At 44.7% G+C, this 25128-nt stretch overlaps 1 protein-coding gene and 1 non-coding gene across 5 annotated transcripts in view; one reads left to right on the top strand and one right to left on the bottom strand.

Annotated features, from left to right (window-relative positions):
- Positions 1-1602: 1602 nt before the first annotated feature.
- SKAP1 (src kinase associated phosphoprotein 1) overlaps positions 1603-25128 on the top strand; it is a 268003-nt gene continuing 244477 nt past the window's right edge. For 2 of the 4 annotated variants that reach the window (XM_058675490.1, XM_058675489.1), the window contains exon 1: positions 1603-1765. In XM_058675490.1, coding sequence (XP_058531473.1) covers positions 1720-1765 — 46 coding nt within the window. In that variant the 5' untranslated portion in view covers positions 1603-1719. The remainder of the gene's footprint in view (positions 1766-25128) is intronic. The other 2 variants (XM_058675487.1, XM_058675491.1) reach the window with 2 other exon arrangements.
- On the bottom strand, positions 17030-17133 carry LOC118759687 (U6 spliceosomal RNA). Its single transcript, XR_004996345.2, has one exon. It is a non-coding gene; the product is annotated as a U6 spliceosomal RNA (small nuclear RNA).

Raw genomic sequence — 25128 nt, 5'->3', positions numbered from 1 at the left:
TTAATAAAGAAGGAAAAACAGTAGATGTGGAAAGATCTAGAAAGAAGGCCACATCCCATATAAGAACACTGGCTGAGTCTCTCCAATTCAAAAAATGGTCGGTGGCTTCCAGTTGAGTGCAAAACCCCATTCTGACTTTACTACAGAGCTCCAGTTTATTCTGACAACTACAACTTCCTGGAATGATTCACTAAAATAATTCTGCACTGTTTTTCAAGCAAGGGGGGCTTTTCTGTTTTTGCCTTTTTTTTTTTCCACCTGCCCCTTTCAATCTGCAGTGGCATCGGAACTCATGTCAAAGGCCACCCACACGTCTACACCTAGAAATATTCAGGGGTGTCACAGCACAGGGGGTCAAGCCACTGTGGGGTGGGGAAGACCCGGGCATTCCAAGTAAGAGCACCAATTTGAGTCCTGGCTACTTTTTCTGATCCAATTCCCTGCTAATGCACCTGGGAAGGCCATGGAAGATGAACCAAGTACCTGGGTCGCTGATACCCAGGTGGGATACCTGGATGGATTTCCTGGTTCCTGGTTTTGTCCTGGCCCGCCCCAGCTGTTGTGGCCATTGAGGCAAAAAACTAGTGGATGGAAAAATCCCTGTCACTCTGCCTTTCACAAGTAGATAAAAATAAACATGAAAAATTAACAGCCATGTGTTTTATTTATTTTTAAAGATTTATTTATATTTATTGGAAAGTCAGATACACAGAGAGGAGGAGGGAAAGAGAGGAAGATCTTCTGTCCATTGATTCACTACCCAAGCAATGGTTGCAGCTGAGCTGATCGGAAGCCAGGAGCCTCTTCTGGGTCTCCAATGTGGGTTCCAAGGCTTTGGGTTGTGCTTGACTACTTTCCCAGGCCACAGGCAGGGAGCTGGATTAGAACCGGCGGCCATATGGGATCCCGGAGCGTGCTGGGGAGGACTTTAGCTGCTAGGCTAACCGCACCAAGCCTGACAATCGTGTATTTTTTTTTTTTTTAAGATTTTATTGTAATTGGAAAGCCAGATATACAGAGAGGAGGAGAGACAGAGAGGAAGATCTTCCATCCGATGTTTCACTCCCCAAGTGGCCGCAACTGGCCGGTACGCGCCGATCCGATGCAGGGAACCAGGAACCTCTTCCAGGTCTCCCACGCGGGTGCAGGGTCCCAAAGCTTTGGGCCGTCCTCGACTGCTTTCCCAGGCCACAAGCAGGGAGCTGGATGGGAAGTGGAGCTGCCGGGATTAGAACCGGCGCCCACACGGGATCCCGGGGCGCGTTCAAGGCGAGGACTTTAGCCGCTAGGCCACGCCGCCGGGCCCGACAACAGTGTATTTTATAAACCATATGTACTGACACCTCCATCTCTTCTATTCGCCTCCATTCTTTGAACCTGCACTGCTTTCTACCCATGCACGGCAGTTGGTTTATTGTACTTAAAACAAAACAAAAAAAAAAAAACCACTATGAGGAGAGCACTGTACAATCACTGCGGTGTGAACCAAAGGAGGGCTGGGGCGCCTCTCCCCGCCCGGCCTGAGCGCCGCGTGCAACCGGCAAGGCATCCCCGGCTCCCCCCGGGCGGCCGCGCCACTTCCTGAGCGCGCCCCGCCGACCCCGCCCTGCGGCGCCCGGGAGGCGCAGGTGCCTGAGGCGCGCAGCCCGCCCGCAGCCTCGGAGCAGGGCCGACGCCCCCTGTCCCGCCGCCCGCTCCGAACTCCCTCCCGGCCCGCAAATGCAGGCCGCCGCTCTCCCGGAGGAGATCCGTTGGCTCCTGGAAGGTAAAGCCTTGGTCCAGCCTCAGACCCCCTGTCCCAAAACCCCCTGTGGGCTGGAGGCAGGAAAGGAGGCACGAGGGCCGCTTGAGGCCTCGGCGTTCTCTTCAGCCGCCCACAGACCAGGGTTCCAGAGCAGGCAGGCGGGCCGTGTCAGTGCTCCGCCTTGGGGGTCTCTGGCAGTCCTCTGCCTCGGGGGTCTCTGTCAGTCCTGTGCCTCGGGGGTCTCTGTCAGTCCTGCGCCTCGGGGGTCTCTGTCAGTCCTCCGCCTGGGGGGTCTCCTCTGTCAGTCCTCCGCCTCTAGGGCCTCTGCTGCCAGCTGACCACACCTGGGCTCCTTCGCTCGGTCCCCAGAGCCTCTGCATTCCCTCAGGCGGGGTTCTTGGTGAGCTTGGACTTGCCCGTGTCTCCCACGCCAGTGGGGGCTCTGCCTTCCTCTTTCCCTCCTCAGCTGTGAACTCTCAACCCCCGGCACCTGGCTGGCTGCTGGAGGCCCTCAGGCAGGCTTTGGGATGCTCTGGGTCCACTCCTTAGTGCAAATGTGTTTCTTTCCTTGTGGAAACCCCAGTGTTTTAGCAATCCCGTTTCCGGTCTACACCATCCTGGGGGTACATTTACCCTAGTGGAGCTGCCCCAGTGTTCTTTTTTTTTTCCCCCTGTCTACAAATGCTGGTCGTAAGGTATTGCCTTTGGACCGCAGTGCCTCAGCAGTGTGCCGCCTCGCACTGGGATGGCGGTCTCTATGGAGTGTTTGGGTTTCAGTCCTGACTCCAGCTTCCTGCAGACGCACACTTAGGGAGGCAGCGGCACGGGATGATGGCTCAAGTAGTTGGGTCCTTGCCGTGCACGTGGGAGACGTGGCTTGAGCTGGCTGCTTGAGGTGGCAGACATTTGGGGAGTGAGCCAGTGGGTAGGTCTCCCTCTGTCTCTCAGCTGCTCAAAGCGGCAGCCTTATCAGCTCATCTCACCTACTGTGGTCACACTTCTCACCAGGAATGTTGTTCTGACTTTCTTCATTGTTACTGACTTTTCAGGGAGGACAGAGACCTGGAATCTTCCAGAATTGACTTAAGGTTCCAGGACACGGTTCAGCATTAAGCCTTTTGGCAAACAAGTGACATATTTGACACATGTTTAATAGAGGGCCTCCGTTGGGCAGGTCATATGTTTGTCAAGCTACAATCCCCTCTTCCTAGCTTCTCCCAACTTAATTGGTTTGGTGTCTCCATTACCTTGTTATCTTGGTATAAATGCCTTCTAATTGAATAGTTGGTAAGTCTGTTTGGTGTGTGTTGGTGGCACTGCTTGCATTCTGGTTCAGCTCTTGGCGTAGCTGTCAGCTGCGTGTTTCAGTCAAGGCGTGGTTTCCAAAGTCCAGTCTAGTGATGACCTGGCTCAGTCTTAACTAGAAGTGGAGAACAGTTTGTAGGTTGAGAACACATTATCCGACATCCAAGACAAAGCCCACCGCAACTTCGGTCACAGCTTGGTTACCTAAAGCCTAACTTTGCCTTCCCTTTTAAAGATCTGAAGTGATATTATGTATGTGGAGAAATATCGGGGCGATGATCCTTGAGTTCTGTGCACAGCCTGAGTAGCAAATTCCTTTTTTATTTTCAGAGGCTGGCCCCGAAACCTACTTGTTCACCATGTTTGATGTATAGTGCTTTATTGTTCAAAACTGACACTTGGGTAAACAACTCATTTCTACACCTGCCACCTTCCTTTAGCTTAGATTATTTTCTTGTTAGCTGACTGTTTTTAATTGAAGTCTTCAGATCTCCTTCCGAAGTAGCACCTTTGTTTGCTGACAAGTAGAACGGGGTATGAATGGAGATTAATTGCGTGTCACGGAACTTCTGTATCAAACTTGCTGTGTCTTAACAATCTCTGTTGCTGCTCGGGTCTTTAGCAAACACAGAGCAGTCCGAGGTTCCATTTTAAGGAGCTTCTTGAGTTCCGGTGTTTCTCTGAGGCTGCTTTTAAACATGTTTTAAAAGTTTGTGTAATTAGAGTCTCACGTCTCAAGTAGAAAAGAAATACGAGGTGGGATCCAACCACTGATTCTATTGAGAAAATGCTGGAAGAGTGTGTTTTTAGTTTGTGTAGTACTAGCTACATAGTGGTTAGAGATTTTATTTTTTCATGGGACACAGTCTCTAATATAGAAGAATTATTCCTGGTGTTACAAATAATTTGTGGCTATTAGAAACCCCCAATGGCCATCCATTTGTCATCTGTTACAGTTTACTTGTCTCTCCGGCTGCACATGGTTTAACGTTAACTGTCAACAAATAGAAAATATGTAGGTCCTAATCTCTATCCAGTCACTCAGTGGGAGGGAGTCACAGGACGTGAGAGCAACGTTGGTGTCGCCATGTGGCTGAGGGGGCAGGGTTTCCACCATGAATTACTACGTTCACACACCAACACGGAAGCATGTGCATGGTGATTTAAGCTCTGGCCATCACAGCTGTAACTTGAGCATTTATTTATTTATGACCACTTGAATGTAACTGGCAGGTGTTTTTTAATGTGATGTGTTTGTTTTTAATAAGAGAACCTGCAAAACATGGCAAAAGGTTTATATTATAATTTTGCATAATGAAGAAAGCAGCACATTTTAAAGATCTAAAATTGTGCTTAAGCATTTAAATGTTAAACATTGGAGATTGTTTCACTTGACCTGAAAACACCACTTCTAGCAATCTGTTACTGAAATGAAAGGACACAGCAGGAGAGTCTGTCGCAGATTTCCATGGCTTAGGAAAAGTGGAGCAGTGGTTCAATGTTTTGGCACATCTGGCTACTGGAATGGTTTGCAGCCATTAACAAGGAAGTGGTGAGGTGAAGGTTTAGCCTAGTGGTTAAGACATCAGAGAATATATCCACATCCTGTGTTACCCAGGCTTGATACCGGGCTCTGGCTCATGACTCCAGCTCCCTGCTAACCCAGTCCCTGGGAGGCAGCCATGATGACTCCAGCAACCGAATCTCCCATGTGGGAGACTTGAACTGAACTACTGGCTCCTAGCTTTGGCCCAGTCAGCTCAGCCCTTGCTGTGGGCATGTAGGGAGTGACCCAGCAGAAGGGAGTGCTTTTTCTACCTCTCTGCCTCCAAGATAAGTAAGCATGAATAAATAAATACATGAGAGGCTGTAGTGGCTCTATATGAGGAGTCTATAAAGTTCATGGAGGGCAGGTATTGTGGTGTAGTGGGATAAGCGACTGCTTGGGTTGCCTGCATCCCATATCAAAATACCTGGGATCCGTGCCACCTTTGTTTGCTATCCTGTCTCTTGCTAATATGCTTGAAGTGCTGCAGATGGTGGTTTGAGGAACTTGGGCTCCTGTTAACCATGTGAGAGACCCAGGTATGTTTTTCAGGCTCCTAAATTTGTGCCAGCACTGGCTGTTGGGACCATTTGGGGGAATGAACCAATGGTTAGAAGATTTCACTTTCTCTCCATCTCTGCCACTCTTTCAAGGAAAATAAACTTTAAAACTGTTCATGAAAAATGCATATGATGAAAACACTAGGCATGAATTTCAATTATTTCTTGCACTGAAATAAGTTCATCTTTTAATTGCATTTTCCATGAATTTTTTGAAGTCTCTCCCTGTCTCTAATTTTCTCTCTCTCTCTCTCTCTCTCTTTCTCTCTCTCTTTTGCTCTGTTTCTCTCACACTCTTAACCTAACAAGTGCTTGCCGAATGCCTTGGCAAGGTGCGCAGTAAGTATGTTTAATATCCCATTTTTGTTTGAAAAACAAAACATCCCCGTATGTTATTTGAGTATATGTTTATGTAGGCTTGGGAAGAAGTCAACATGACTGTGTACCAAGGTACTAACACTGACTGCCTTGGGAGGAGCAGGAGCGTTCAGGAGAGCATTGTTTCAGACATCTTTGCCTTGGGACAGTGACCTGGTGTTACTTTTGTAATTAGAAAGAACAATCAGTGAGGTTGGTCTTTGTTTTTAAAAGGAGTGAACAAAAGACAAATAGAAGCTCAGGATCCGAGTGCTCCAAGGTCCCTTTCCCTGGTTGGGATAAACTCTTTCTCTTTCTGGTCCTGGGAGGCAAAGGTGGAGAATTCTAGAAAACGCTCTCCTGGATTTTTGGCAAATGTCAAAGCAGTGAGAGGCTCCCAGAGTCACGCAGGAAATGGCTTCTTCAGATAGACTCTGTCAAGCTCTCATTTTCAGAAACAGTCATTGGTCCCCTGCCAGTCCTCCGAGTACCTTACAGATAAATACTGTGAAGGACGCCTTCTGTATTGAAAGAGGAGGAGCTATTTGGGTCTGTTTTCAAAAGATGCAGAAGTTATCTTTTTTTGTTTTGTTTTGTTTTGTGATAACCAGGCTGAAAACCAAAACAATGGTGTGCTGGCAGTTTGCACAATCTTTGTTCTACGGATATAAACATCACCAGCCTCTTCAGCTTCCCAGCCCTGTTGTGGAAGGCAGAAGAGGCAGATCAGTAGGAGAGGGGAGTAAACATTTTTTTAGTGATGAACTGGGGTGACTGACTGCCCTCTAATAGCTGATAACACCCACATGCTTACCTGGTGCCTAAACTCTGTTTGTGGTATGGATTGAAGCCAGACCAGCCCGAGCAAGCTAGCTTGCACGTGGTAGCAATTGGTGCACTCACACAGATTCTGATATGCCCATGGCTACTTATTTTTTTTTTTTTTTTTTTAAGATTTATTTTATTTTCATTACAAAGTCAGATATACTGAGAGGAGGAGAGATAGAGAGGAAGTGGAGCTGCCGGGATTAGAACCAGCGGCCATATGGGATCAAGGCGAGGACCTTAGCCACTAGGCCACACTGCCGAGCCCGGCTACTTATTTTTAAACTTCCTTGGGAAGAAGCCGTCATTAATCATTTCCTTCCAGATTGTTCTAGAGATTTGTATTGGTCGACACAGCCAACCATAAAATCCCTTTCAGTGCTGTAAAGCTCCAGTTACAGGGAATGAGGCGCTCTGGATGGATGTGGAGATTTGCTGCAAATACTCCGATTCTGGGTGTAAATGTTGTGATCAGTCCTTCTGTTAGGAACTTTGCTTTTTGACCCACGCAGCCTCTTTCTAGTGGACCTCTTTTGAACATTTTTAAGCTGTGGTTGTTATGGTGAATAACTACCACCAGACTTTATGGGCCTGTGAGGAGCTGTTCAGGGGTGATTCTACCCTTGTGCCCCCTAAGCTGCTTTGTGAGTGTTTTCATATTTTTGTTTTGGTTATACATTCAGACAAGGCCTTTGGCTTCTACTGGTGTTCCATTCTTGCTTTTTTCCTGCAAAGGATATTTGCCATGATTCTTTCAAAGTCTCCTGTTTCTTTTCACTGGGGACTAGTGGGAGTAGTGATCATTTGACCTTTTTTTTTTTAAATGCACTGAACATTTACTATTAACATCAAAATCTGAAAGCAGGACTCATTCACATCTTACAGCTTGCAACAAAGGGAGATCACGTACAAATTGCATCTTATTTTAGCAACACATAGCCTGGGTTCTGAAATACAGTGACACTCCTTACGTTTATTATTTAACACTTTCTGAGACTTCCAAAATGTTTTTCCACATCCATTGCACCTTTAGTGTTTTCTGTTTGCGATGTTGCTAACACTTGCTTAATTCACTTTGTAAAATTTGGAAATGTCGTTTTAGACTTTAATTTATTTGAAAGACAGAGAGTTGGAGATAGAAATCTCCCATCTACCATTTCACTCCTCAGATGCCTGCAGCAGTCAGCGGTTAGGCCATACTGAAGCCCACTGGGTCTCCTACTCGAGTAGCAGGTACCTAGCTACTTGAGCCATCACCTGCTACCTCCTAGGATGTGTTTTAGCAGGAAGCTGGCATGAGAAACAGAGCTGGGGCTTGAACCAAGGTACACTGATAGGAGAGTCGGCACCTCAAGTGGCATTTGTGTGTGTGTGTGTGTGTAGATTTTTATTTGAAAGATAGTATTACAGAGAGAAGGAAAGACAGACAAATATCTTGCATTTGCTGGTTTGCTCCCCAAGTGGCCTCAATGGCCAGAGCTGTGCTGATTCGAAGCCAAGAGTTTCTTCTGGGTCTCCCATGCAGGTACAGAGTCCCAAGACCTTGGGCCATCCTTCATTGCTTTCCAGAGCACTTTAGTAGGGAGCTGGATGAGAAGTGGAACAGCTGGGACACAAACTGGTACCCATATGGGATGCTGACACTTGCAGATAGTGGCTCAATGCACTGTGCAACAGTGGCAGCCCAAACATAAAATTTTTCACTCAGATGTTTCAGTTGAAATGTCTTTTTTTCATTAAAAAAGTTTTAATATTATTTAAATATTGTGGACCTCCAAGGAAGATCAAGGCATGGAGGAAGGTGGGTGTGATGAATGTTTCAGTTCCTTTTATTCTCCTGATCTACTGGAGGGGGAAGGAAGAGAACCACTCCTAGCTGTCAAACCACATCAGCACCTGGGGATGGGGGCAGTCATTTGATGATGCCTTAAAACCCTGATGTGGGGAAGAATGTTCTGAGAATGTTACTTGAGTGATTTTGATAGTTCAACTTCATTGTACCAGGGTTGAGAAATTTTTTCCAAGGTATGTTGACTGACCACGTCCACCTTTGTGCGCATTCACAGACTCACACACTTGCTGCAAAGCTTAGTCCAGAGAGTCCTGCCCAACTGTCCTGCTTTCTATCCTCTGACGAGGCACTCAATATCCTCTACTGATGTAAATGAACTGACTGTCATGTCTCCTGTGTGTATCTGGTGGCTGGTTTAGTTCCAGCTGCTCTACTTCCGACCCAGCTCCCTGCTAATGCACCTGGGATGGTAGCAGAAGATAACCTCTTTGTTTGGACCCGGGCCACCATCATGGGAGATCCAGTGGGAGTTGCAAGATTCTGGTTTGGGTCTTACTGAGTCTTGGCTGTTTTAGCTATCTGGGGACTGAACCAGGGGATGGAAAATCTCCCTCTGTGTCTCTCCTCTCTCTCTAACTCTGCCTTTCAAATAAGCAAAAAAATACATCTAAGAAAATGTCATTCTTTCCTTAAAAGAAATCCTAGCACCAGCTGTTAAGATATTTTTCCCTGCATAAGTACAATAGATAATTTGTAATTGTGTTAGATATAAAGAAGTTTGAAGTTTTGCCGTCATCTGAGTTTCTTAAAATATTGACACAAATATCACAGATCTGATTTTTCCATGTCGTGAGCCATTCCACCCACAGATATCCTATCATTTTCATGTTTATTTCTCCTGTGTTTCCAAGTTCATTGCTTGATTTTACAATTTGTGAGTGCTGCATTGTAGGGTGGATGAGGGTAACAGATGGGTTCTTGTGTTTGGAGTCCTGCCGTTCCAACTTTTAATTTTGCTATCCAGTTTTTACATGGAGGGTGAGACAGATCTGGCTCGGAAACAGAGTGGTCCTCACATCCGAGAGTAATTGTTTCTGAAGGCCACTGGTTGTGATAAGATAACTTATGAATTGCTCAAGTTCTTATCTAGGGTCTCTTCCTAACATTGTTGACATTGTAAAGTTAGTGTGTGTAATGGGGAAATAGTTTTTAGTCAGATAACAGGAGATTTACAAGAATGACCCAAGTAGCCTGTGTTTATACTAACTCACACAAATATTGGAGTAAAGTCAGAATTAATTAAGCTACTGTATTCGATAAAGCAAATATGAGATGTATGGCTTGGATACCTAGCTAGCTAGAGAAAGTATTCCTTACTTGGATTTTAATAAGCCTGTTGAAAATCACATTCTTTTAAAAATATTTTTTTCCTTTGTGATGCCTTTTTTGAGAGCCTCTTTATTCATTCTAGGAAGAGAAGAAAAATGTATCTGTTAGATGATTGTCTAGGCGTGAAATTTCTGGGTCCTAGGGCAGGTATATGTTAAATATCTATGACATACTCCTACCAGCAGTATATGCTAGTTTTAGTTGTCTTGTATCCTTACCCACACTTACTGTCTCCTTGTTTAGATGTTCTGGTGGATGTGAACAACTTAGAGGTGTATTTTTAATGTGAATATTTGTCCAACATAGAGAATAAGGCTGTTTCAAAAAGATTGATAGAAAATGGAATTAAAGATACATTTGTTTTGGTGCAAAAATATTTGAAACCCATGATATGAGGGAATCTTAAAAAGTTCACCAAACTGTGTACTATCGGAAAACCATACATAGATTTCTTTTGCACCAAAATAGCCTTTTAGGATTTTAAATCCTTTAAAAATTATTATTATTATTTTATGACACAGTTCCATAGGCTCTTGGATTTTCCCTCCCCTTGTTTCTGCCTCCCCACCGACTTTCTCTCTGTCATCATAGTTCAAGGTCCTTCATGAACGTTCGTTAAGTCCATCATTCTGCCAACCAAAATAGCCTTCTTAAATTTTATTTTCTGTGAACTTTTTGAAATGTCATCCTATATGAAGTCTTTGATTTTTCAGCCTAGCAATGGTGGAGACTTTTCCTTGTGAATGAATAAACCTTCCTATGTGTCTTTTGTAGCCAGCCATTCACCCAACTGCTGTGCGATAGTTCACAATGTAGCTATTCTATTGATGAGTGTTTAGATTGTTTCCAAATTCTGAATATTTCCCCAGTGCTGTGGAGAACATTTGGATATTGACATTTTATGTACATACACAGATACTTGTACAGATGAGATTGTGATAGGGTTAATCCTGAGTGTTAGGCAGGTGTTTGGTACAGAGGTTAAGCACTTACACAGGAGTGCCTGGGTTCAAGTTCTGACTCTTCCAATCCCAATTTTCTGTTAATGTGTCCCTTGGGAAACAATAGGTGATGCTTAGGCAGCTGGATGCCTTGCACCCATGGAGGAGTCTCATACTGAATTCCAGCTGCTGTTTTCACCCTAGTCTGGTCCCAGATGTTGCAGGCTTTTGGGGAAAGGGGTGAATAACAGAGGATCTCTCTCATACTGTCTCTACCTTTGAAATTAAAAAAAATTTTCAAAAATTATGTATAAGGGTATTTTCCAAAGACTGTAGGAAATAGAATTATGTTTTTTGAGGGCCAGTGTGATAGCCTAGTAGCTAAATTCTCGCTTTGCCTGCTCTGGGATCCCGTATGGGCACTGGTTCCTGTCCTGATTGCTCCGCTTCCCATCCAGCTCCCTGCTTGTGGCCTGGGAAAGCAGTGGAGGATGACGCACAGCCTTGGGACCCTGCACTTACATGGGAGACCCGGAGGAGGGAGGAAACCTGGTTTCAGATTGGCTCAATTTTAGCCATTGCAGCTGCTTGGGAAATGAACCAGTGGGAAAATCAGCAAAAGGTGATGCAGGAATGATGCTTGCCACCCACATGGGTGACCACCTGAGTTCCTGGCTCCTGGCTTTGCTTTGCCGCCTCCCGCCTGCCCCACTGGGGCCACTTGGAGAATAAAGAGCTCTCTTTGTGTCTTTGTAACTCTGACTTTCAAATAAATAGTCTTAAAAAAAAAAAAATCTGGTTTTCAAGGCTGACCATTAGTTAAAACTTAATCTGAAACACTCTAAGTTTTAATTTCTGGTATTTGTCTTCCCTGTGTTGTGACTGTATGTATAGCTATTTTCATCTTTCCAAGAGGTAGAAAATGAATTTTAAAGTAGACATAGCACGTGTTTCTTGGGTCACTGGGCAGAAACAGTCAGCAGGTTGGAGCTAATCACATCCCAAACATGTTAACAATTGCTCTATTGTGTGCTGACAACTTCTGCACAAACCAAAACAAAGAGCTGGTAGGTGTGATTTTAGCCTTGCCAACAAATTCGACCTGTTAACAAAAGGCAAGAAAATGTGTACCTTCAGAATGGCAACTGATTGTCAAATTAGAGATTAAGTGCAAGGCTAAAAAAAAAGTTTTTAAATAGGATTGATTTATTTCCTTGAAAGGCCAAAGAAAGGACAAGGAGAGGAAGATCTTCCATCTTCTGGCTTCTCTGATTGCAACTGCTTGACCTGGACCAGGTCTAAGCCAGGATCCTGGAACTCCATCTGAAAATCCCATGTGGGTGGCAGGGGCCCAAGCACTTGGGCTGTCTTTCCAGTCACATAGACAGGGAGCTGGATTGGAAATGGAACCTCTGGGACTAGCAGTAGTGCTCATATGGGACACCAGTATTGCAGGCAGTGGCTCAACCCGCTACACTGCAAGGCCAGCCCCTAAGCCACATTCTAAATAAACGGAAAGTAATTTCTTTTTTCTTTTCTCCACCAGGACATTTTTATTTAGCTGGTGTGCAAGTGGAGAAGACAAGCTTTGCATGGCCGCTTCCATGAATAGGGCAGGAAGACGAAACACTGAAGTGTTAGGGATCTGATTTCAGCGGGATAATTACTAGCCACCGCAGAAACCCCTAGGGTGGGATAGATCCGTGTGCCAGCGTCAGGGAGCCAGGAATTATGATTTCAGTTTCCACCTGAAGCTGTCAGTGAGACTTTACAGAGATGCCGGATTACCAGCTTCGTTGGTTTTTGTCTGTGAAAGGGCAATATGTATTTTACCGGGGAGTTGTGATGTTGAATTAGATGGATAGCCTGCTCAGGTGCTGTTTTCTCCAATGAAATATGGTTTTCTGCAGTTTCCAGGGTACAGATAGTTTTGGCTTCGCATGCGCAGTTTGCTAGCTTTTGGAATGGAGGGAGGCACAGTCTCTTGCTAGAAAAGATGTCTTGGGGCCAGTGTTGTGGCATAGCAAGGAGAGCTGCCACCTGCAATGCTAACTTGTCATTTGAGCACAAAGTTACTCTACTTCCAATCCAGTTTCCTGATAATGACCTGGGAAAAGCAGTGGAAGATATCACAAATGTTTGGGTTCTTGACACCATGTAGGAACCTGGCAAGAAGCTCCTGGCTTTGGCCTGGGCCAGCCCTGGACATTGTGGCTATTCAGGGAGTGAATCAGTGGATCAGTGGATGAAAGATCATGTTTTCTTTCTCTCTCCACACACACACACATATATATATAATAAGTAATACATAATATAATATATAATATTTAATCTTTCAAATATTTTTTTAAAAAGGAAAGGACACCTTTTTTTTTTAGATTTTTTTTATTATTATTGGAAAGACGGATATACAGAGAGGAGGAGAGACAGAGAGGAAGATCTTCCATCCAATGATTCACTCCCCAAGTGAGCCGCATCGGGCCGGTGCGCGCGGATCCATTGCAGGGAACCAGGAACCTCTTCCAGGTCGCCCATGCGGGTGCAGAGTCCCAAAGCCTTGGGCCGTCCTCGACTGCTTTCCTAGGCCACAAGCAGGGAGCTGGATGGGAAGTGGAGCTGCTGGGATTAGAACCGGCGCCCCTATGGAATCCCGGGGCGCGTTCAAGGCGAGGACCTTAGCCGCTAGGCCACGCCGCCAGGCCCCAAAGGAAAGGACATCTTACTGATTGTCGCTTGGGATGTTGCAAACAGAGGTTGGCTTCCTGGCCTCTGCATGAGCATGAGCGGGGGCCAGGATGGAGCTCTGGCTGCCTCCCCGTCCTGTGGTCTCCCTTTTCCATCCTGGCAGCAATTTCTGATCTCCGAGGCTTTAACAGCTTCCCAGTGCTCAGAGGGAGTTACCACACAGTGCTAAAAAGTCTATTTCATTGAGGGAAGTAGCTGTGGGGCAAGGAGAAAGTGGGAGTGTGGGAGCAGAGAGAGAAAGAGAGAGAACACAAAGGGGAGAGGCATGGGGTGGAGAATGGAAAGTATGAGGTCAGGAATTGGCGGCTGCAGATGGACCCAGGGATGAATGCCTCAGGGATTTGTTTGGTGCACAGCTTGAATCTGAAGGTCACTAAGCTTACTCAGACAAGTGGGCCTGAAAGGGGCTGAGACCCAGGGGATTTGAGGTGATGCTGGGTAAGCAGGTATTCAAGGTAGCCACTGGGTCCTGGATGGTGGGGTCAGTCTTGGGGTAACTGCTTGAGTCACTCCTTACAATAGGCATCCTAGAAGACGGAAGAGACAGAGACCGCAATAGCATCCTGCTTTCGGCACTTTTTGTTTAAATCAATCGCTATTCTTCCAGTGTTCACTTGGATGTCTTATTGTGAGAAGGAGTTTTTATGGGAAAAGAATGAAGTGTATTTTTTTTCAGACCGATTCATTTTTAAAGAGATTTTTTATTTTCATTGGAAAGATAGATTTACAGAGAGCGAAGGAGAGGGAGATCTTTCATCCTCTGGTTCACTCCACAGTAGCCAGAGCTGAGCTGGTTTGAAGCCAGGAGCCAGTAACTTCCTCTAGGTCTCCCATGTCAAAGAGGCATGGCCTAGGTGCATTAGCAGGGAGCTGGATTGGAAGTGTTGGAAGTGGAGCAGCTGGGACTTGAAGTCATGCCTGTATGGGATACTGGCACACAGGTAGAGGCTTAGCTTGCTCTACCACTGTATCAAGCTCCTCTGTCAATCTGTTGTGAACAGCTGTCTTGTATTATCTCAGAGGAGGGGGCTATGGACATAAGGTTGATGGGCACGGATCTTCCAACTCCTGAAACTTCTCTGTTGGTAGGGGCAGTGAAGGAGCTCACAATTCCTCCTGCTCTGCCCCAGCTGCAAGCTCTGGGGTGGTTGGTGCTTGTGAGCAGGACATGCCTGCCGTGGGCAAGGCTGGAGAGGAGTGAAGTGCTGATGGCAGCCAGCTTGGGGTACTGAGGATTAAGGAAGAGACCATTGAAGGTGACAGAGAGAGAGCAGCGAAGGGGGTTCCCTTGGGGAGAGACCCCAGGTGAGAAGGATCAGAATTTCATCTCTCTCTTTGCTTTCCTGCCCCTTGTAGAGGTGTGGCTGCCAACAGGCTTGGGGTACTATGGGCAGAAGTGGGGAGGGGGGAGGGACTGAAGGATGGAGTTAGGACTGATGATGTCAGCAGAGGGCTGTTGAAGCAAAATGAAAATTAAATCAGCAACAAGAGAAAATGAGCATTTCTGTAGTGGTGGTTTAGCCAGGACACATTTTTAAAGAGTATTTGCAAGTGCCTGAAGTGTATGCTCTGTGGAATTCTTTTTGGTGAGTCATTTTATCCGTGTGCGAAAGCCCTTTCGCCCATAAACAAAAATCTCAGAAATTTTCTTTGGTGTCGTGTCAGCATAGACAGAAATGGATGACGTTTCCTCTTTTTGGAAATGTGAGTTGTGCCTTAGCAGCTCAAATACTTTTACAAAATATCCTCTCCAGGAACACTTTGATTGGTAGTTGGTTGGTGTTTCATTCAGCCGCCAACTGAAAAGTTGATTGAAACAAAATTTTGAGTTTTATGTATGTGCAGAAGCATTCTCAGAGATTAGGGAACACTGGCTGAAGTTTTTCTTCCTTTTTTTCCTCTTTCAGTATATAAGGAGTGTGGTTTAGACAAAAGGGGCCACATTTATCTGTTAGTTGTGTGAAAAGAGGTGGCCCATAAGGTGTCACTCTCCTACCAACAGACGGAGGAGCAGCCTTGCTAGTGTATGAGGTCAGAGGTTTGGGAGGGAGGGCTGTTGGAGCTTTGATTGGTCTGCAATGGTAGTTTTGCCAGTGGTCCTGGTGAGTTCTCCCGAATCGGTCTTTGCAGCTGGCTGTAGCTCCTGCAGCCGTTTCCTGCTGCAGGCCTGGTACGTGCAAGGCAAGAAGCCTGTTGAACAGAAAGGAAGGAAGCCAACCAAACTGTGCAGATAATGGAGAGAAGCTGCTTTCTGCCTCTGCTCGGCTGTGGTGGGCTTAAGCGTCAAGCGCCGAATATGCCCCCCAGTCACGGTCCTCCAGTCCGCTCCTGTTTTAGCTTGCTGCTCTGACTTGCTGGCCTGGATGCCTGCAGTAAGTTGCCTGCAAGCTGAGAGCATTCTTCTGTTAGATCTGCTGTTTGTTTTGGGAAGAGACATCTTTAGCAGAGCTGTGTTTACTTTTTAAATCTTCAGATTATTGTATATTACTTGTAGTACCAAATACTGCCTTCAAAATAAACTTGCTTTCACATTCCTCTTGCTCCAGACAGTTGTGTATTTATGTATTTAATTGAAATGCAGAGAGAGAGAGAGAGAGAGAGAGAGACAAAGACAAAGAGAACTTCTTTTTTTTTTTAAAGATTTATTCATTTTATTGGAAAGCCAGATATACACAGAGAGGAGAGACAGAGAGGAAGATCTTCCGTCCAATGATTCACTCCCCAAGTGAGCCGCAATGGGCTGATGCGCGCCGATCCGAAGCCGGGAACCAGGAACCTCTTCCGGGTCTCCCACGCGGGTGCAGTGTCCCAAAGCCTTGGGCCGTCCTCAACTGCTTTCCCAGGCCACAAGCAGGGAGCTGGATGGGAAGTGGAGCTGCCAGGATTAGAACTGGCGCCCATATGGGATCCCGGGGCGTTCAAGGCGAGGAGTTTAGCCGCTAGGCCACGCCGCCGGGCCCGACAAAGAGAACTTCTACTGGTTCACTCCTTAAATGGCCTCAGGAACTCCACTGAGGTTTCCTATGTGGGTGGCAGGGACCCAAGTACTTGAGCCATTATTCACTGCTTCATGAGAACATTTACAGGGAGCTGAATTGGAAGTGGAGGGCATGGCGCAGTAGCCTAGTGGTTAAAGTCCTCGCCTTGAACGTGCCGGGATCCCATGTGGTCGCCAGTTCTAATCCCGGTGGCCCTGCTTCCCATCCAGCTCCCTGCTTGTGGCCTAGGAAGGCAGCCGAGGACGACCCAAAGCCTTGGGATCCTGCACCCATGTGGGAGACCCGGAAGAAGCTCCTTACTCCTGACTTCTTGGGGAGTGAACCATCGGACAGAGGATCTTCCTCTCTGTTATTCCTCCTCTCTGTATATCTACCTTTTCAATAAAAATAAATAAATCTTTTTTAAAAAATTGAAAGTGGAACAGCTGAGGCTTGAACTGTCCTTACTCTATGGGATGCCAATACTGTAGGCGGCAGCTTAGCATGCTGCATCACAGTGCCAACTCCAGTTTTCTGTTCTCCATCATTGAAATTCAGTCTCTCCAGCTGAACCAGGATCTCTCTCCTCAGGACCTTTGTGCATGTGGTACTCCCTACGTGGGTCATTTAGGTCTCCCACATGGGGGACAGACACCCAAGGCCTTGAGCTATCTTCCACATTAGCAGAGAGCTGGATTGGAAACAGAGCATCTAAGATTCCAAACAGTGCTCTGATATGGAATGCCGGCACTGTGGGCAGCAGTTTAGCCCCCTTTGCCACAATACCAGTCCCTAGCCCTTGCTTTTGATTCTGTTACGCTCTCTCGGTAATGTGCTTATTCCGTGAGCATGTTTGGAATGCTTCACGAATTTGCATGTCATCCTTGCGCAGAGGCCATGCTAATCTCTGTATCGTTCCGATTTTAGTATATGTGCTGCCGAAGCGAGCACCCGTGAGTATGTTTGTGGGTGTATTTTCAGAGCAGGTTTTTTTTTTTTTAAATGTGATGAGACACATGGAAGAGGTTATTTTTGTGTCTTTTTTAAGATTTTATTTTTATTTTTTATTGAAAATTCAGATAGAGAGGAGGAGAGACAGAGAGTCAATCGTTTATATCAGTTTGGATTCACGAATACTTACTGTGTAATAAGTATTCAGGTTGTAATCCAGGATCACTTGGTTTTCTTGCTCAGGCTGTTCCAGTGTTGGTTGCTGTGAGCCCCTTTGGTTTGTTTGTGTGCTCTGTTTGATGTGTCCTGTGTGTGCGTGCGTGTGCTTGCTTGCTTTCATCCCTTCCTTACTTGCTGGCACCGCAAGATGCTCCAGACCCACCTTCTGCGATTCCTGCCGCGGCCCTAGAACCAGCCCTGCTCCACAGACACTTGATTCCTTTTCTGGCCTACTGGTATCAGAAGCAAAGGTATGGGTGCTTGGTGCGCTCTGGTTACTGTGATGACAATTCCTTGTGGTCTCCTGAGCTGAGGAAGGAAGGCAATATGTGGGGGCATAGCAACCAGACATAGATAACATATCTATGCATATTGCTCGGTACATTCATTTGTACCCAAGTAAAATTAAACATGGGTTCCCATCGATGCTTCCGACTCTGTGTCATCTTTGCAGAGGTCTTCTAGACTCCTTTTGCTCCTCTTGCTACTTAGCTCTTTCGCTTCCACTCCAACAGAAACATGGATAGCAGTGTGAGCGCTTGAACCCATACAGCTCTGGCAGGAAACTTTCTTGACTAGAGCTTAATGTTTGCGTGCTACTCCGTTGGCTTTAGTCTTACAGTCTCCACTCCTTTCCAAAACTACACAGGCAGCACCATTTCCCAGCCTGTCCTGTGAGATTATGTCAGGCTGCATTCTATCATGAGATTTCCCATCCTCCCAAATTATGTTTTTAAAATTTTTCAGACATCAAAGTTCATCTTTATGTTACAAAGTTCTGAAGAGTTTGTCCACTGGCTGTATCAGACATTATCACCTTTTTCTTTTTTAAAGATTTTATTGTTATTGGAAAGCCGGATATACAGAGAGGAGGAGAGACAGAGAGGAGGATCTTCCATCCGATGTTTCACGCCCCAAGTGAGCCACAACGGGCCGGTGCACGCCGATCCGATGCCGGGAACCAGGAACCTCTTCCAGGTCTCCCACGCGGGTGCAGGGTCCCAAAGCTTTGGGCCGTCCTCAACTGCTTTCCCAGGCCACAAGCCGGGAGCTGGATGGGAAGTGGAGCTGCCGGGATTAGAACCGGTGCCCATATGGGATCCCGGGCTTTCAAGGTGAGGACTTTAGCCGCTAGGCCACGCCGCCGGGCCCCACCTGTTTTTTTTTTTTTAAACATTTATTTAAAAGGCAGAGTTACACAAAGAAGGAGACAGAGAGAAAGAGGGGTGAGGGGTGGAGAGTAAGAGAGATCTGCTATCCTCTGGTTCACTACTCCCCCAATGTTGACAATAACCAGGACTAGTCCTGGTCCAGGAGCTTCATCTAGGTCTTCCACATGGGTCCAGGAGCCCAAGGAATTGGGTCAAGTTTCACTACTTTCCCAGGCACATTAACATGAGCTGGCACCCAGTTGGGATGCAGGTGCTGCAGGTAGCAGCTCAGTGTGCTATGCCACAGCACGAGCCCACGGCATGATATGGCTTTACTACCCTAAACATCACCTGTGCCTCCCCAGATTTATCGTTCCCCCGACTCTGCTGAAACCATTGCTAACTCCCCTGCCAATCTTTTTATTGCCTCTGTACTGTTGCCTTTTCTAGAATGTCAAATAATTGGACTCCTACAGTACTTGGCCATTCCACATAGGCTTCTTTGGCTTAGCAGTATCCCTTTAGGATTCCTCCATGTCCTCATCATTCATTTATTTGTAACACAATTAAATTCCAATGTCTAGATGTGTCATGGCTTGTTTATTCATTCCTACCTATGGAGGGACATCTTGATTCCTTCTGGTCTTTGGCAATTACAAATAAAACTGCTATAAATACTCATCTGAGGGTTTTTGAGTGGACATGCTCAATTTTTTTCTACTCAATTGAGTAAATATTTAGGAGCATGATTACTGAGTTTTGTGGCAAGACTCTGCTTAGCCTCATAAGAAACTGCAAAAACAGTCTTCCTGTCCTGTTCTCGTCCCAGACAACATTTAATCAGAGACCCACTTGCCCTGTGTTCTCAGTGGCCTTTGGTAACATCAAGTTTTTAGGCTTTAGTGATTCTAACAGGTGTACGGGGATTTGAAATTCTTCAATGATGTATGATGCCAAGCAGCTTTTTATAAGCGTGTCTGCTATCTGTCTTCTTTTTTCGAGGTTTCTATTCAGATCTTTGGTTTTGTTTTTATTTGATTATTTTCTTACTGAGTTTTAAAGAGTTATATTTTGAATACAGGACCTTTATCAGATATGTTTTGCAAGGATTTTTTTCTAGCTTACAGATTGTCTTTGGTTCTCTTAGCATTTAAAAAAAGTTTATTTATTTTTATCAGAATGACACATTTATAGAGAGAAGGAGAGACAAAAAGATTTTCCTTCCACTGGTTCACTCACTAAATGGCTGCAATGGCTGGAGCTAAGCCAGTTCAAAGCCAGGAGCCAGGAACTTCTGGATCTCCCATGCAGGTGCAGGGTCCCAAAGCTTTGGGTCATCCTCTATTGCTTCCCCAGGCCACAAGCCAGAAACTTAATGGGAAGCAGAGCAGCTGGGAGACAAATAAGTGCCCATATGGGATGCCTGTGCTTGGAGGTGGAGAATTAGCCAGTTAAGCCATCAAACCAGACTCTCTTAAATTTTCTTCATACTTACAAATTGCTATATAATATTATATAGATCTGTGTATAACCAGTGAATGAATATCAAGAGGTTGTAGTAGCATAGGGGTCTGGCAGAGAGTCACAGGCTGAAGGCAAGAGGTTGTAACTTGATCTGGGTCTTTGGTGTGAGTGGCAGGAGCCCAAGTTGGATGTGCTCTCCCAGGTACATTAGTACGGGGCTGGATTTTAAGGAGAGCAGCCAGGACTCCAGCTGGTACTCATAGAATGCCAGTGGCACAGGCAACAGCTTAGCCTGTTGTGCCATAGTGTCACAGGAGCCACAAGGCCAGCCCAGTGGCACAGGCAACAGCTTAGCCTATTGTGCCATAGTGTCACAGGAGCCACAAGGCCAGCCCTTGTTTTTCAAATTCTTAAGGTTGAAAGAGTATCAGTTCTCTAATTCTCTAATGATTGCATTTAAAGCTATGTGTTTCCTTTAAGTGTGATTTAGTTGTATGTTATAAATTTTGGTGTATTTTTTGGTGAGCATTTATTACTTGTACTTTTCATGAGATTCTGTATAGTATAAGGTTTTTAAATTGGTAATGAGCATAATTATGCTATATATATGTTCTTTATTTTAAGGATTTATTTATTTTTATTGGAAAGGCAGATACACAGAGAGGAGGAGAGACAGAGAAGATCTTCTATCCACTGGTTCACTCCCCAAATGGCCACATTGGCCAGAGCTGAGCTGATCCGCAGCCAGGAGCCTGGAGCCTCTTCTGGGTCTCCCACATGGGTACAGCGTCACTAAACTTTGGGCTGTCCTCAACTGCTTTCCCAGGCCATAAACAGAGAGCTGGATAGGCAGCAGGGCCACCAGGACATGAACTGGTGCCCACATGGGATCTTGATGCATACTACAGTGCCAGGCCCAATTATGCTATATTTTATAATCATTAGGCTTGAAATATTCAGTGTGTTCAGAGCAAAATATATCTTCTTTGATCTGTGTTATTTCAAATTGTTGAGGCTTTTTAGTTAGCTTATTACTATTGATTTTTAACTTAATTCTTTTGTGGTCAGAAAATGTACTCTGTGAAGTTTTATGTTTTTGACATTTATTAAGATTTATTTTAGAGCTGGTGCTATGGTACAGGGGGTTGAAATACCACCTGTGATGCCAGCATCCTATGTGGGTGCTGGTTTGTGTCTTGATGGCTCCGTTTACAATCCAGCTCCCTGCTGATGCACATGGGGAAGCAGTACAAGATGGTCCGGGTGCTTGAGCCCCTACACCCAAGTGTGGGACACAGAGGAAACTCTCTGCTTCTTGGCTTCAACTTGACCCAACCTTGGCTGTTGTGGCCATTTGTTTGTTTGCAAGGCTGTTGCAGAGAGAAGCAAAAACCCATGAACAGGCTCACAATCCAGCACCCAGCAGTTGGGTGTGGGCAGGTGGAAGGTGGGAGCCTGAGTCTCTCTCCAGGGCTCCCAGCTGGGTGGGTTACAGGTGAACTAGCAGGGAGCTGGAGCTGACCAGAGCAGCCAGGACTTGAACTGCTGCTCCCATGTGGGGTGCTGCTGGAGTTGCTGCTCTACATCGCCAAACACTTTGCTGGTGTTTGACATAAAACTTTCCCCTCTGCATTTAACTTTACATACATTCCTTTTTAAGCTATCTTTTAGAATTGATGTTTTGTGAGTCATTTGCGCTTTCCCCCTCTTCTCTTTCTATTCTTTATAGCTTATAGAAAATGAGAATTATTTGTTACTTAAAAGCTGGAACAATATGGATACAACTATATAAACTTGAGCCTAAAAAAATATCCTCTATTCAGCCTTTTCATTTCTCAATTCAGTGGTAGCAATTGATGTTTTGCTCAGAAACTGCTTCCTTGAGATTTTCAAATTTATATCAGGGCACTTGATTTTTGAGATAGCCTTATCAAGGGGTGAAAAAGAAACCCACCCTCACAGAACTCAAATTGCACACAGAAAGAAAATGAAAAGAACTTACATTCCACTCCTTTTGGTTTTATATTGCTCCCTTCGATTCTGCTTCATTTTTGTGTATGTGTGGTTTGTTTCTCCTTGATAATACTTGTTAATGGTTTATCAATTTACTGGATTTCCCCCGCACCTCTGGAAAAATCCCATCTCTCACACTTATTTTAGCATTTATTCGTTTCTTCCTAGTTTTAAAATTAGTGATTTTTAACCACTCATTTGTACATTTAAGCTATAAGCTCTTATGTGAAATCCCAGAATACAAAGTAGATGAAAGTCAGGCACTGGTGACTAAAGCAAGCAGGGAGAAGGGGGTGGGGGAGCAGAGTTTCCCAGGACCCTTCCCCTGACCTGCCTCCCTCCTTCTTCCTTGTCGGGGGTGTGGCCCCAGAGAGCACTGTGGGAAAACCACTGTTCTAATTCATTAATTCCTGCTTTTATTTTCATTGCTTCCTTCCTCCTGTTTTCCATGAACTTGTTCTTTTGCTCTGTTCTGATGTTTCTTGTTCAGTGATTATTGCATTTAGTTTCATTCTTTCATATTTAACATAGTAAACATTTAAATCTGAATTTCTCACTGTGTAATGCCTATATCTTATAAAAGTTTGTGTAGGTGATTGTAATTTTTGAGTTTCTCTTGGACCTGTGATACATGTAGGAGTATGTTTTCTAAGTCCAAATGGGGAGAGATTATTATTTTTTTAAAATAAAGATTGATTTATTTACTTGAAAGGCAGAGATAAAGAGAGAGAATCTTCCATCTGTGGCTACTTTCTAAGTGGTAGTAGCAGCTGGGGGCTGGGCTGAACCAAAACCTGGAGCATCTTCTAGGTCTCCCACATGGAGAGGCCCAATTTCTTGGGCCAGTCTTCCTCTGCTTTCCCAGGTTCAAGGAACTGTATCTGACAAGGAGCTCTTCTGTTAGTCATTTGATCCATTTTGAGTTAATTTAAAAAGTAAAGTTATATTTTAAAAATAGTTTATATTTTAAAATGTCATTTAGTTAAAAAAGAAAAAAAAATAGCATTTGCACTCTCCTCCTCTGGTTCTTTGCCTGGATGCTTGCTTGCAGTGGCAGAGGTACCAAAGCCAGGAGCTGGATTCTCAATCCAGATGTCCCACACAGGTGGCAGGAAACCAGTCGCTGAAGCTCTCCCCACTGCCTCCCCGGATCTGGCAGGCATCTGGAGCCAGAAATCAGAGGCAGAAACCAAGCCCAGGCTTTTGAAGCAGAAGGAAACATCCTCATTGGCATCTTACCTGCTCAGGCACCTTTACTTTGGTTAAATTTGGTAATATATGGTGTAAGATGAAGTTCAACATATTTATTTGTTGAAGGAACTATTCCTTGCTGAGCTTCCTTGACTCACTTGCTAAACATTAACCATGAATGTGAAAGTTTATTTCTGGATGGTCATTCTTTTCCTTTGATAATTTATCTTGGGGGCCTGTACCCTCTTGTGTTAAGTGCCCTAAGGTTGTAGTAGGGTTTGAAATCAGAAAACAGGCAACCTCCAAATTTCCTTTTCCAAAATTTGGGGTATTCTGGATCACTTGAGTTTCCAAATGAGTTTGAGCCTCACCATGTCAGTTTGTACAGATGAAACCAGCTGGGATTTTCATAGGGCTTCAGTTAAGTCTGGGTAGTATCGCCATCTTAATAACATTAAGTCTTCTCATCTGTGAACGTAGGGTATCTTTCTACTTATTCAGGTTGTTATTTCTTTCACCAGTGTTCTTTTGTTTTGTAGTTCTTTTTTTTAAAGACTTATTTTTTTATTGGAAAGGTAGATTTAGAGAAGGAAAGGCAGAGAGAAAGATCTTCCGTCTACTGGTTCCTCCCCATATGGCTGCAACAGCCCAAGCTGAGCTGATCTGAAGCCACAAGCCAGGAGCTTCTTCCAGGTCTCCCACGTAGGTGCAGGGTCCCAAGGCTTTGGACCATCCTCTACTGCTTCCCCAGGCCCTAAGTGGGGAGTTGGTTGGGAAGTAGAGCAGCTGGGATATGAACCAGTGCCCATATGGGATCCTGGCACATATAAGGCGAGGACTTCATTCACTGAGCCATCACTGCAGGCCCTGTGCTTCTTTTGTTAAATTTATTCTTAAGGCACTTAATTCTTTTTAATTTGAATTTTTAGTTTTAAATATTTTGTGCTTTGTTATATAGAAATAGCAATTGGTTTTTGTGCATTGATCTCTGACCTGCAAGCTTGCTGAACTCTTTTTGTTGGTTCTAGTAGTTTTTCTGTTTTTGTTTTTTTAAATGGGTTCCTTAGGGTTTTCCATGTACAAGATCATGTCATCAACAAATAGAGTCACTGTTTATTTTATGATCTGGATGCTTTTACATTTCATTTTCTTGCCTGATTGCCTTGGCTAACATCTCTAATTGAGTGGTGAAAGCATAATCCTTACTTATTCCTGATCTTAGGAATAGCAGGAAAGCATTCAGTCCTTCTCACGGGAGCCTGGTGTTAGTTGTCAGTCTGAGAAAACTTTCTTCTATTCCTAGTTTGTTGGCTGTTTTTTTTTTTAAATCATGAATAATTGTTGCATTTTATCCAGTGTTAAGATGAGCATGTTGGTTTTTTTTTCTTTACTGTATGGATATAATATGTTACATTAGTTGACTCTTGAATGCCATTTATTTTTTTGCCTATCACTTCAGTTTCTCTGTCCTCATTTCTCTAGAAGTCAAAGGACCTTGGAGGAACTCAGTAAAGAATGGAGGCAATGGATGCAAACTTTGGGTGTTGATGGGGGTCCTTTGTGAAATTTCCAGCACCCAGGGCTCTGGACCTCATTAAAAGTCCCCATGGGGAAAAAAAAGTCCCTGTGATGGCTGTCAGGATTTCTTGTTTTGTGTTGTTCAACGATAGGAATGAAAAATAGCTTTCTTGGAGTGTTTGTGTAACTTAACTGCTTAAATTAATGACATCATTTTGATAGTATATATTGATACAGTTTTATACAGGCACTACTTTCGGAGGTGGAACATTTTAACTATATTATTTATGTGATGGTGGTAAAGCTTTTATGCAGAATAAAGTGTGTAGCAAATATTTCTGGCACATGTAATTATTATCAGTGTATTTCGTCTTTTAAAATTTGTAGACCCCTCCATTTCTCTCCTCAGTATAACATGATTTGTTTCTTCTTATGTATT

Source organism: Ochotona princeps, chromosome 17 (genome assembly GCF_030435755.1).
Source record: "Ochotona princeps isolate mOchPri1 chromosome 17, mOchPri1.hap1, whole genome shotgun sequence".
Lineage (NCBI taxonomy): Eukaryota > Metazoa > Chordata > Mammalia > Lagomorpha > Ochotonidae > Ochotona > Ochotona princeps.
The sequence above is the reverse complement of the archived record's forward strand: the minus strand, read 5'-3'. Positions and strand labels throughout refer to the sequence as shown.